General features: G+C 42.9%; 1 protein-coding gene across 5 annotated transcripts in view; it reads right to left on the reverse strand.

The window, feature by feature from the left end:
* zmiz1a (zinc finger, MIZ-type containing 1a) overlaps positions 1 to 13,339 on the reverse strand; it is a 108,413-nt gene that overhangs the window by 19,116 nt on the left and 75,958 nt on the right. For 4 of the 5 annotated variants that reach the window (XM_063491218.1, XM_063491220.1, XM_063491217.1 and 1 more), the window contains 2 exons: positions 12,334 to 12,447; positions 8,449 to 8,554 (listed from right to left, as the gene is read on the reverse strand). In XM_063491218.1, coding sequence (XP_063347288.1) covers positions 8,449 to 8,554; positions 12,334 to 12,447 — 220 coding nt within the window. Of the gene's footprint in view, positions 1 to 1,735; positions 2,112 to 8,448; positions 8,555 to 12,333; positions 12,448 to 13,339 lie in introns of those variants that run through there. The other variant, XM_063491221.1, reaches the window with a different exon arrangement.

Raw genomic sequence — 13,339 nt, forward strand, 5'->3', positions numbered from 1 at the left:
GCGGCCATGAGAGGCCATCAGCACACCTCGACTAGATGGGGGAAGTCACTGCCAAGAATGGAGAATTTCACTGTTTCCTGAAACACTTCCTGCTGTCCTGCCCTACTGCTCCTCCCCCACCGATCATATCAATACCCGGCATCGGCTTGTCCTGCCAGAAATCCCTTGCTCAGATTCTCCAGTCATAAATCGAACGCAGTTTCGCTCGGGCCACACTTGCTCGTGGTGGGTGGAGTGACACATGTAAGGCATGGTAATGATTCACAGAAAAGAAAAAAAAATGGCAAAACAAACTGCAAAAACAAAGTAGGCCACACACACACACACACGCACACAAACACATCCAGTTCAAATGTCAGGAATGAGTCACTAAACAGCCTGATGGGAAGTACTCAGAGTGCACTCACTGGAGTTCACCAAAGTGTGTGGAGTAAGTGATACAAACAAAGCGCTGGAGTCAGAGAGAAAGGAGGAAGGCTAGAGGGGGAGAGCGGCTGCATGTGGCTGCGAGGTTGAGGATGCAGACGGTTTCAGTGGTTTACACCCTGCTCAGGCTAACAGGAAGTGCTGCAGCGCCACTACCGCTAGCTGGAAGTCATATTGTGCCATAATATAAATATATATATTTCTTTTTTTTTTAACCGCCGGTCAGTGAATGGTTACGATATTGTTTACAAGAGCCATTTGCTAATTAACTTGTCAGTTTTAAGGTTAGATTAAACACTGATTGAATACCCTGCAGCGTCCTCATGTTTTTATTGCCTGGCTGCCCTTTGCTCATTCAAATTCTGTTACCCTTTAAAAGACGCACAACTGACAACACGGGGGACATTAAGCACTTTTCAGCATCACTGAAAGACTGAAAGAAAAAAAGAAAAACTAAACCAGGCCTTTCTGTGCACTCATCCAACTGCATTGTCCTTCCATGACTACACTCTACACCCCCCTCCTTCCTCCTCTCCCTTCTTCTCTCCTAATGAGTGGACAAGCAGACAGGCTCTGGCTCCAAGCACAGGTCAACAACTTAAAAAAAGAATCCACAATGGAAAAGTGGGTCATCTTTTCCTGACTGAAAGAGGGACACTGACGCACGTACTCCTAACACCAACATGAACACGACCTCTGTTACGTTTTATAAATCTGAAGTATTTTACTAGATATACGATGCTGCATAGCCACCAGGGCTCATACAATCACAGTGTAGCATTGTAGCATTTCTATAATTGTAATGTTAAACTGACAACCATAAATCCTAACTCAAGATAAAACTTAAAACAACCTAAGTGCAATGCACTGCGAAGTGTGTGTTTGCACACACGAAACAGGCAGTCAGTGTAACCCCTATGACAGAACAGCATGTAGGTCAACCTGTGGTCAGCTGATCTCTTCTGATCCTCTCTGGTGCGAGCGACCGGTGTGTTACAAAGCTAGAAGCCCGTATTATTAAGCCTGAAATGCACAAATGTCAAGGCACAGCTGAAATGATTATTCCTATTTTAAATGTACTAAAATAACATACTTTAAAGAAACACTGCAGCTAATTGTTGCTTTTTCCTCTTGTATCAATCATAGATCAAAAGCAGTTGCTCAACTGGCCTCTGCTAACCCCCTGATCATCCGCTATGCATACAAACACATTCGCTTAATACGCCAAATAGTTCTGTGCTAGAGAGGCACGTGGAGGGGGGAGCACACACACACACACACACACACACACGCTCCCTCTCACACTTACCCAGAGCCGGGCAAAGTCCCTGCACATCTCATCTCATTCCCTTCATAGCGCAGAGAAAAGACTCAAGTGTCACAAATGCTCCTGTTTCTGCAGAGGCCAGTGGCAACTCTCAAAGCTTTTTACTGCTTCCAAGCCTCCTGTGCCTGTGCCTTATCACTCTCACTCTCTGCACAGATCTCTCACTCTGCTCACTCTTTTCTTACTTCCTCTGTCCTCTCCTGTCTTTCTCCCTTCTCTCCCTCTCGCTCTCTTTTCGCTTTTTCTCCTTCCTTGCTCTCTGATCTGTCTTTTTCCCTTGTCCAGCGTCTGCACAATGCACATCAATTATTCAGAGGCAGTCTCCCAGTTTCTCCAGCTTATCCAATCAGAGCAGGGCTCTGCACTAATGGGCTCCTGCTGTACCTGCTACCGGCTCCAACACACTCTTGAGACAGCAGAGAGAGGAGGAGGAGGAGGAGGGGGGGTAGATAGACAAGAGGGAGCAGTGGAGGAGGGAGGATGAGAGGAAGCGATAAAGACAGCGAGGCGACGCAGACAAACAGGACTAGCGATAGAGACGGCAAGATATTTGCAGCGCTTCTCACCTCAGTTGTAAGGTGCCGTTATTGATGTGTAGGCTCTAGCTCTCCATTGCTCTGTCTCTCTAAGCTGTTACACAGTTCACTGAGGAACACACACATGCATGATCCAGCAATGTGACTGCCATTTGTCAGGAAGGGCAAAGAAAACCAGAAGAAAAAAACAAAACAAAAAAACCCTGCAAGCTCAGATTGCAAACTTGCATAAATGGGTGGAGCTTAAAACACTGGCTGGAAGCCTACACACGAGGGAGGAAGTGGGAGAAGAAAAAAGATCAATCTTTTCAAAGACAGACAAGAAGTAAGTTATCGGGCTTATCAGAGAGGGGGACTCCTGCCCGCAGGACAATAAAATCTGACAGCGGCCACTTTGCGCATCCAGCTAAGAAGACACATCAGAGACTAGCAGAATATCTGAAGCAGATGAATAAAAATGCGAGGCACACAAGGGTGAATCTGAGTTCATTGTCTTTGCGCGCCCACCTCTTAATAATGAACAGGAAAGACCTAACCTGACATTGTTCTCGCTGCACTTACCTAAATGCTAAGATGGGGCCGCACAGTCAAATAAAGAAGAGGGAAAAGCCCACGGGCCTCTTGACAGCTGAGAGAAGTTTTTCTTTTGTGTGGTTTTTGTGCAGCGTATGCAGTCATTAACAGTTTCACTAATGTCCCACGCATAATCGAAACGCACAGACACAACAGAGGCATTGTTGGCCAGAAATATAACTTTAAAAGGGTGTGTCGAAAGCCCCTGGGGGGAAATGATGGTGGGGGTGGGGGTGTTGGCTGAGGTCCTGAGATGTGGGTGCCAGATCAGTCAACCCTGAACAAAAGGAGGATTTAAATCATTTGCTCATCCGGTTTTGTCAAGAACAAAGTCTTCTGTGTGTGTGTGAGTGTGTTGAGTACAACTGCACTGTCCTGTCAGCTGGGATATTACTAAAATGAATTCGCTTGTAACTGTATAAACCAAACCAATTAAGGAGTGTGTGATAGAGGGCCCAATCAGCCAGAGGCAGCAAATGCAGCTTCCATAATAAGTGTTTCCCCGTGAGTTTTATTTCTATAAAATTAATAGTAAAGTTCTGAAGGTAGTTTTGGGGGTTGCAAAGGGGTTTCATCATCTAAAATGAACCACTGGAGAGTGTCAGAAGAGAGGCCCGTCTGCTAAAAATAAACCCAGTTTCCTGTTAATAATTCAGAGCCCTGCACTTACTCAGCAGTAATTAAATATAAAAGTCTGTAAGGTTGATTGGGTCAGTAACAAAGGATGCCTACACCTTCCTCTAGTTGTACATACACACGCACGACTCAAAGATGGAAAGAAAGACGGGCCGAGAAAATCAATCAGGTGAAAGCAAATTGAAGCAGATAAGTGGAAGACATGTCAGATTGTTGTAGGTTAAGACAAGAAAGACAAGGGTTTGTGTCTACGCACAGGCGCTCACACGGTGTGCCTACACAGAGGCTAATAGGAGGACTCATTCTCTTGCAGTTCTTGCAGTGCTTGTTAAAGTGAGGGAGTTTACTGGCTAGTGAAGTGTGTGTTTTCAAAGGACATGGGGGTGAGTTACAGCCACACCCTGGAAGTTTTCTGTCACTGTTGACACAGCAGAGCGGCTGTTTTCCTGATCTGAGCTCTGAGCGTGCTCCGCTGACTGACAGAGAAACACCAGCTTTGCCAATAAATTTCATAAATGTCAGATGCGAGTGGGTGGAAGGGACTCCACCAGCCACCTCGAACAAAGCCTTCTCATCATTGTTTCCTCTTTTTTTCTCAAATACTCGTTCTTAACCAGCTGAAGCAAGGAAACTACCCTAACATGCAAAACACAGTGCAACACACTGATCACTTGTGCAGATATTAGTAGATCTAAAATCGCCCACTACACCAATGATAATGTAGTTAGTAGTTAGTTTATGCTCTGTTATGCAGACATATCCATTAAAGCCCAACAGATATAGGACTTTTAAAACCGATACTGATATTTGGTGATTTTTAAACTAACCGATAGTCTGATATATTAGCTGATATTTTATGTCTTTCAGACACACTAAACATAAACAGATTTCATTAACATTTGCTATGCGTAGTTACTTATTTACTTGTTTACGCTAGTGGTTGTATTTATGGCATTCCTAACATGTGTCGTGGAAGATTCAAAGCGCCCTCTGGTGGGCAAACAATGCAATGTCAACACTCGTAACATGGTTGAAGGGTGTTTCTCCCACCTCGTCTTTGTATATAAATTTTCATTTATCTGCTGTTATAAGTGCAGACACGGACAGATTAATATCAGCCAGTAATCTCTACCCACCTATAAATTTGTTGGGCTCAAGCAAAAAATGAAAAAAAATCTATGTGTTTGGTACAACTTTGTAAGTAACCTATCTTAATAAGAAGCATATCTCTTTAGCATGCATTTAATTAATCCAGACAAAGCAGGTATGCGTCACCATGGCAACCAAGCGACCATAGCTTTTAATCCAAGGCACAATCTTTTTCTAAACCCAACCTCACAGTTTTAGACCATAGCTCTAACCCAGTAGTTTTAATGTCCAAACTTATTCTGGAAACTATTTTTAAATAATAACTTACTATTTTACAAACTTTTGTGAGACTGTGCAAGTGTATCTCTGTGAAACAGACAAACAGAGTGGAGAGAAAGGAGAGGAAACACAGGTCATGTGAAGATGATGTACTTGAGTTTATGACTTGTTATGCACAGCTTTCCAACAAGTGCACATCCATCTAAATTCTCTGGTTGAGATGAAAGCTTTGTTTAGTTCTAACCCTGAGCACCTAGCCATTGTCCCTTGTTCTCCTGGCAACGGTGGTTCTTGTTTTTGCGTTTTCCCCTCCGCTGACTGGAAAAGCACCTTTTCTGTTTTACTGACTTCTCCTTTCACAAACTAAGCAGGAGGAAAAAACCTACTGCTTAAAACTTCAGCACCGGGAACCAGTATCGTGAGCGAGACTTGCTAGTACAGGAGAGCAGGCTACAGGAAAGCTGCTGAAGGAGGGGGTGGGGACTAGTTTGCAAAATCATATATATATTTATAGCATTACGCGAAAGCTAGAGTTAAGTCTATGCCATGTTAAGGCCTGGAAAAAATGTTAAATATGTCATTTTAATGTATGCAGATAAGATTTTACAGTTCAAATCATTGTTTGGATAGGGACTTTAACCTTCTGTGTAAATTACAATATCACTCGAGATTCCAGTCTAAATAACTATTACGTCTTTGAGTTAGACAAAGGGAAAACAAGTAGCAACCTGTCTGTATCTTAAACATTAAAGCTAAAAAAGCTACCATTCCAGGGAGGAGCCGCCTCTAATCCAGGGCATGTCAAGTCACGCTGGAAACATATACACATTCAAAACAATCCAAGTCACACTTAAGATGTAATCCAAGTACAAACAACAGGAGGAGATATTGTCAAGGAGATGAGGTGACAAGCTGATAACTGCAGATAACTAAAGCTGATCTTGGTGACAATTTGTGAAGTTTTTCCTTCATAAAAGGACGATAACTAACTGTTTATGAGTTTATATTCAGAGTAGCAGATTCACTGAAAAAGGCAGCAGAAAAAGCCTCGACAGATTATGTGGTTAATCTAATTTCTTATGTGTTGTGTTTTGTGCATTTGTAAGGTGGAAAGGGCGCCTCTATCATCTAATGAACCTCTGAGGTGTAAGCGTATTTGTGCTAGACTACAGATTATTGGGTGTAAAACATAAACACTTAAGTTTATTTTTCTTTTAACCTGAGCTTATAGCATGCCTACTCTAAAAAAAAAAAAACATGGAGCAAAACATCAGTGCTAACAATCCTACTATGCTAACAGCAGTAATGCTGTGTATCTTTGCTGGTTCTGAGAGTTAACAGTGCTAATGCTACGTTGCCTAACAGCAGATAGGTCTCTTCTCTGGCTGATTCCAGATTAGAGCAACATACTAATCCCCCAGGCTTCACTGCAGGGTCACAATCTCCAGACAGCTCATCGTCAGCTGCCTGCTGTTGCTGAAAATCTTTCTACTTCACTCGACAGATCTCACAGTCAGCAGTTTATACTTTCATACTGTGCAACTATGCCTTTGTACTTTGTTCGTGGGTTCAATTACTTGCAAGACACTTAATTGAGACACACAAAAGGGTTGATGTAAATATTAAAATGCAAAATTTGCCTTCTTGGAAACCTAAAAGTTTAGTGATTAGTTTCTAATATGTTCACTCAGCATCTATTTGCATTCATTCTACAGTCATTTGTGGCTGCAGTTAAAAAAAAAACCACACAAATATCATTTTAAATGTTTTTGTTAAACTGCTCAAATGGAGGGTGGAGATAATTGTTTTATCAATTTCTTATTTGACTGATGCTTTCAAAGAAAGTGTCAGTGTGATTGATCTGCAGTCTGCCTCCATCCCTGAGGAGCCTACAGATAGCATCCCAGACTCCTTGGCCCTTGTCTGGGCTCTCAGGTGTCAGATTCACAGGCTTCTGTCGCCATGCAGACTCCAAGAACATTGTGCTGGAGCTGCACAATTAGACACACACGCATGCATAAATGCACGTACATACACAGCCGCACGCAAGGCAGGTGAAAACACACAAACGACCACACAGACAGCCAACACTTCTCTGCATCTCTTTCTGAGCGCATGGATGTATCTTTGATTTCATGCACACATCTTGTCTCCGCTGTCATCCCCTTGTCTGGCTTCTCAGACAGACGTCCTTGTAAGGGAGCTAAGACGGACACTCAGTGAGTAAGATCTGCCCTGAGTCATATCTGCTTCCCACCCCAGCAGCCTGTCTGCCCTGTTTAATGGCTGGCTGCATCATATCTCACATCCCTCCCCCAACCCCGCATAATTACACTATAGTACCCATTTGTCTCCTGTACATAAACAGCTCTTCCTGAAACCCTCGTGCTGTCTTCTATTAGATCCCAGAACCATCAGCAAGCCTGAAGATGATTCTGACTGTCAGTCGGGCCCAGCCCAGCCCAGCCAGGCAGCCTGCCAGCCAGTCCGTGCCACGGCCTGGACAACAATCATATTATCCCAACGCAGGAACACAGAGAGAGAGAGAGAGAGAGAGAGAAACACAACAATCAATAATGTACAATGACGTCTGTCTGACCACTTAAGTTCCTCCCAACAAGATGCTTCCCGCCACAACTGAAAGCTGATATTCACCCTTAGCAAATGTTCATATCACGGACACTTTGGACAAATAAACAAAACAAAGCAGAAACTCCCTTCTGTACATTTAACTGCAACACATTTAACTGTAGCCTGTATGAGGAATTATGGGATAAGATTTCAAAACCGTTACTGACATAACTGCAGTTCCTGTTTTCCGACAAATGACACACGTTCAACTTGTCAGAAAAACAAAGAAACCAGACAAAATATTTGACTCTTATTATTCCTACTCATGCAACCGCTGAATAAAGGTTTATCTGTGCTCTGACTGGCTGACAACAGCTTTGTCAGGTTTCTGTCAGGCAGAGCGAGTGGTCCAGCACACATCAGCGACACCTCTCCAGCCATCCATCTCTTTCTCTCTCTCTCCTCTCTCTCCCGCCTCTGCATGTTTCACTTTGACAAATGTACAAGAACAGGCAGCTCCTGCAGGACTGTGGGAGGCGGAGAGGCGGGGAGGGGAGGTATGGATCGGGGGAAATTGGATTTGATAGATAAATGTCTGAGGATAGCATTACTGCTCACTCTTTCTCTTTTGGCTTCATGTGTATGTGCGTGTAGGCTGCACGCACGCAGTGCGGAAACACTGTTGAGTGGACTCTTTTTCTCAGGCTACCTCTCAGACGGCTCATCTCAATAGCACATCAATGTTTAATGGGAACTAAAAATAACTTCACATTATAATGCTCCATGGACTTTTTGTGTGATGTTTGTGGTTGCTGGTAGAAATCAACCAACCACAGATTCATGGTGACTTTAACAGACATTTCTTTCTTTTTATTTATTGAAACTATACAGTTATTTAATAAATAAGCTAAACTGTCTGTTAGCATAAGGCTTTAAGATGTGATTTTATGATATGTTACTTGTTTTGTATATAAAGAGAAGTTGTTGTTTTTTTTAAGTGATGGGTCTTACCTGCAGATTTAGGAGTGAATTTGTCCCTGTTGGCAGCACATACAGCCAGCAGCCTGTAGCCCAGGTCCAAGTCAAACCCCTGCTGAGCAGCAACACGACTCACCACCTGGAGAAAGAGCAGCGGATTGTGAGTATAGCTGCTGTCTATTTATCAAAAGTCCCCAAGTTGAATTTCTAAATATTCTCGACTGCTGAATCTATTAACTGTGTTCATATTTTGAGCCACTGTTGTAAATAAACTTCATTTTTCTTCAGAAAGAGTGAACGCTCACACACAAATACACACACGCGAAGACAGACAGTAAGATTAATGTGGAGTCTGCAGTCTGGATCGCTCCAATGATCCACAGTTGGGACGAGTTTGATGACTGTATCCTCCTCCAAGAGAGGCGAGAGTGCCAAACCACAGTCACTCTGCAGACGGAGCAGAGCTTATGAAGGGTCACCTGAAACAAGTCTGCACTGACCAGGAAGTGAACTGGCCAGAGTGCGACAGCCAGCCGGAGCGTGAGTCAGATGTCCAAACAGATGAGGAGAATGTGGGACTTTTTCATAGTGCTAGTAACCTTTTCTTTTTTATGAGATCATACTGAAAAGTGCAGGCTTTGTTGAATCTATATGCGACAGAGGAAATACTATGTAATTCTGACTGCACAGAGCCCAATATAAACACGCATTCACCAGGAGTTCCCCTGTACTCGCTACCAGGCATCCACCACCCAACTAAAAAAATCAATCAATAAATAAAAAGATCACAAGGTGATGGTGCATTACCAGCTGCTGGGCGGATATTACATTGCCCCAGATGTTCTATGAGTGGCTCAAATGAAAACAGGAAGGTATGCAGTTCCAGGGGATGTCCAGACTAACCTCTGGATAGTCTCCAGAACTGTCTGCTCTGAAAGCACCTGAAATAATAGGTATTGGGGTATTTTTCTGTCAATTAAACCTTCAGTTAGCAGGTAAATATTTTAGAATTAAGCATTCTCTGAGTGCACTTAGGTTAAAAAACAATTTCAATAATCCTTTTGTGTTAATATCTTGAAGTTGAACAGTCATACTACATAAAGCAGTAGCCCCACAGTATCTAATATAACATTTCAGGAGCTACTGCTGGTTGAAGTTAAACAGGACTAAACAGGAAATGTTTATTATAAGGGAACCCGATTTACTTTTGTCTAAGTTTTTCTAATCCATCTACTATTAAACACAAGATAGGGATAGTTCTCAAAGCTTCTTTAGGGACATTTTGAAGCTCTTTCTTGGATGTAGGCTGCCTTTTGTTGTGCTCTGCTCTGTCAAGATGATCCCATAGTGCTTCAATAATGCGGAGGTCTGGGCTGTGGGGAGGCCAATCCATGACCGATGCACGTTTCTATCCAGTTATGCTTTTACTGCTCTGCCAGTGTGTTTAGGATTATTGTCATGCTGAAAGATGAGGATCTTTGCTGCAATCAGAGGATCTCCAGATAGTAATACATGGTAGATCAAATTCAGACTTTTCCATCATTTTAACAAGAACCCAAACACTACTGGGTGAAATGCAGAGCCTCCACCATGTTTAACAGATGCCTCTATACGCTCACTGCTGCACTTCTCTCCCAGTTTCCTCCATATATATATTGATATAAAATTTCAAATTTGAGTTTGTCGCTCCATCAGACTGATTTCAGCACAGTCTTGTGTAAAGTGGCAAACCTCAGCCTTTTCTCGTTGTTTCCCTTTCTTAAGAATGGCTTCTTGACAGTCGCCCTTCCACTGAGACCATTTATAATGAGGCTTCAGTGAACAGTAGATGGATAAACTGAAGGAGCAAATACATCTATCAGGTGGCAGGTTTTAAGATAACAATTTTTTGGGAATCATCTTATTGGTGCAAAAATACTTTATGCCTGCTCAACTGTGTTAACTTTGGCATTTTTTTAATAGATTAAACAAAAAAGGGGAACAAATGATGTGTTTTTGCAACAGGACGCTAGTAACAAGGTGCCAAAAGCTACAACTTAAAATCGGTTCTTTGCTAAGTCGCCTGTTATATGTAGACACACTGATTCATCCTGTGAGTTTGGTTCCTTTTTTATCCTTTCATAGGCCAGTGTTACAGGGGTAAGCACTCAAAAAACCTTCCTCTTAAAATAATCATTTATAATGAGTCAAAAAGCAGCCAATGTCCAAAGAAAGAAAGAAAATAAGTTTCTCAAAAACACTTTAAACAATTAGAAGCAAGTCTGGCTCCTTGGAAGCAAAACACAAAGAAAAGAGAGGTGGCTCGACACTTGTGCACAATACTGTAAAAAGCTTGGGAGGTGAAAAAAGAAAGAAAACTGGTGAAATGATGTCAATAATAGGGTTTATTTGATTGTTCCATTCAGGAGAATAAAATATGCAATTCTACACTTCCAGTGCAACTTGCATTATATCCATCTGAAGCTGCTCAGGACACATCAGGATTAAGCAAACTATTCTGACAAACGGTCAAATCGTGTTGTTGTCAATGGCTTAATTTCCTGCGTGAGTGAGTCTGCCCTACAGTTTATACAAGGCAGGCAGCCAGTTACAGAGGCTAGCATAGATTCAACATGGATTTAACAGTGTTTCACCTCATAAGCCTTTTTCAGCTTAATCTCCCTCTGAGGATGTGCATCCAAGCACATATTTCTGTCAATATGAAAACAGCGCTGTGAGAGGTGCTGAAAGGGTTAGTAGGCCACTCACTTTCTTGTTTATCTATTTGCCAAAGAGAAAAGGAATCAGTTTTGTAGTTTATTTTTAACTGCTGTTGAAGTCATTCGTGAAAGACGGCTCCTTGTGAACTACGTGGGAGAATTTAGAAAACTGTGGAATCATATACAAAAATAATACATATGTCTGCATCCACTACGTTACCGCCCACACATTTTGCATAAATATAAAGAAACAAACAAAACAAAAAAACACTACACCTGTCATGTAAAGTGATTCTAACAGTGGAATACTTGTTATTTGCGTCATCTCTTCCTGATTCTAAAGCCCCCGGGGAACAGACGATGTCCTCCACATGGAGCATTCGTTCAATTAACAGTCATGTTTAAATTTCTCTTTGGATCTCTGATACACAACCGGCACAAAGACAAAATCCTGAAAGAATGCACAGACTTGTTGCGTGCTCTAATTCTCCAGATAAGCAGCAGTTTGCTCTAAGTCTGACGAAACAATTTAGCTGATGGAAACCGCACCATGCTGAGAGGGATCTCAGTGGTGGGCTCGATTGTATAGCTCCTTATCGGCCTTTAAGAGGCTTTTATTGTGATTTACACATTAATGAGCATTTGTCTGTTTGCTCACGTGAACGCTTGGGCTGGGAACAGCATTCTTTCAGTGCTGCAAAGGCTTATCTTTGCAATAAACACGTGAAACATGCAGCACTTTGCTCTAAGGGCTCGCACACATGGCTGTGCATGTAAGTACGCGTGTGAGAGTTTTGTACACACCTGGTGAGAGCCAGCTCTCTGGCCCTGTGCCCAGATCGATGAGGAGCAGCTAGTGAACTGAAAGGCGATAGCCAGAGGTGCCTGGGTAGTTACAAACCTCTTCATACCTCTTCTGTGTATGTGTGTGGTTTTGTGTGTGCACAGCACAATGTAGCAGCAGCTGACGACAACTTCTGTCAAGAGCCTAAGCAGCTAGATCACCTCTGGATCCAAATTACAACGTGCTATTAACAGCTTTGTAAAACAATCTGAAATATCTACACAAATATTACATGAAACTTGTGTATACGATCCTAAACGTCGGCTAAAAGCCTCAGAGGTGGACACATCCTTATCCAAATCTAATTACTGTTTTCCTTGTCTTCAAAAAAGTACCTGAAAAACTCAACAAAAACCATAATTAGTGTTTGCGTACCGTCAGACATCCCATGAGACTTTGCTCGAAAGGTCGCTGGAAGGCCCGGGGATCTCCACACCAGTCGAGCAGTTCTGTGGCCGCTGAGTGGAAGTTGGCTGGGTTCTGTAAGTGCTGTGCAAACAGACAGAAAGGAGACTGCTATTAGAGACAATGGGAAATAATGAGTGTTATTTTTTTCGCATTAAGTACAAATTGGAAAAACACTGAACCCAAGTAGTTTTGCAGCCTTGTTCTCCCCCCCTTAAACTGCCTTGATTTAATGTCTTGTGTTTCTCCGCAACCCTGTGAGGACCTTGACTCTTTCCAATATACGCCCACTCAGGGTTCAGCCGCAATGTGGGAAGAAGATCACACCCATATCAACAATGATGCCAGTGTTTCTTGTTAATCTCTCTTGGCAACACCCATCCCTCACCCCCATGACCCACACAGCAACCAAATCTTTCCCTCCAATTCTCCTTCTCTCACTTCCCCTCATTCACTGCCTGTTCTCAGAGTGTAACAGAGCCCAGGCACCATTACTCCACTGGCTGACTTGGCTGTGCACAAAGAAAACAACCTTGGTCCTGGCAGCTATGTGTGCAGACTCAATACGAGCCGTTGGTGTGTTGTCTAATCTCTTTGAGTCTCTGTCTGTCTCTCTCGCTTGTTCACTGAGGCCTGAAACAGTTGAGTCTTTTCTTCCCAGTGTCTGAAGGCTACTGAGGCTGGCAGGACACAATAAGCGGTTTTAAAATTGGGCTCCCTTTCTTCACGGCTCAGGAGGTTAATAGCTCTGAAATGGTGCAGAGCTGCAGCTCGTTCACTCGGCGAGATTGAGCCCACTTGAAAGCATTTATTATTCTCATCTAGAGCTGAAGCGTTATGTTTTGTGTGCTCTTGGAAAGAAGGTAGAACTATTGTCTTTAGGGGGCAGCAGAGGTGAGCATTTCTGAAAGGGCAGCTTTCTGGCAACGTGTGACAAAAGGGACTCCTCGTTGCAAATGCGACGTGTCAGGCCGTT

The sequence above is a fragment of the Pelmatolapia mariae genome, linkage group LG13, assembly GCF_036321145.2.
Source record: "Pelmatolapia mariae isolate MD_Pm_ZW linkage group LG13, Pm_UMD_F_2, whole genome shotgun sequence".
Lineage (NCBI taxonomy): Eukaryota > Metazoa > Chordata > Actinopteri > Cichliformes > Cichlidae > Pelmatolapia > Pelmatolapia mariae.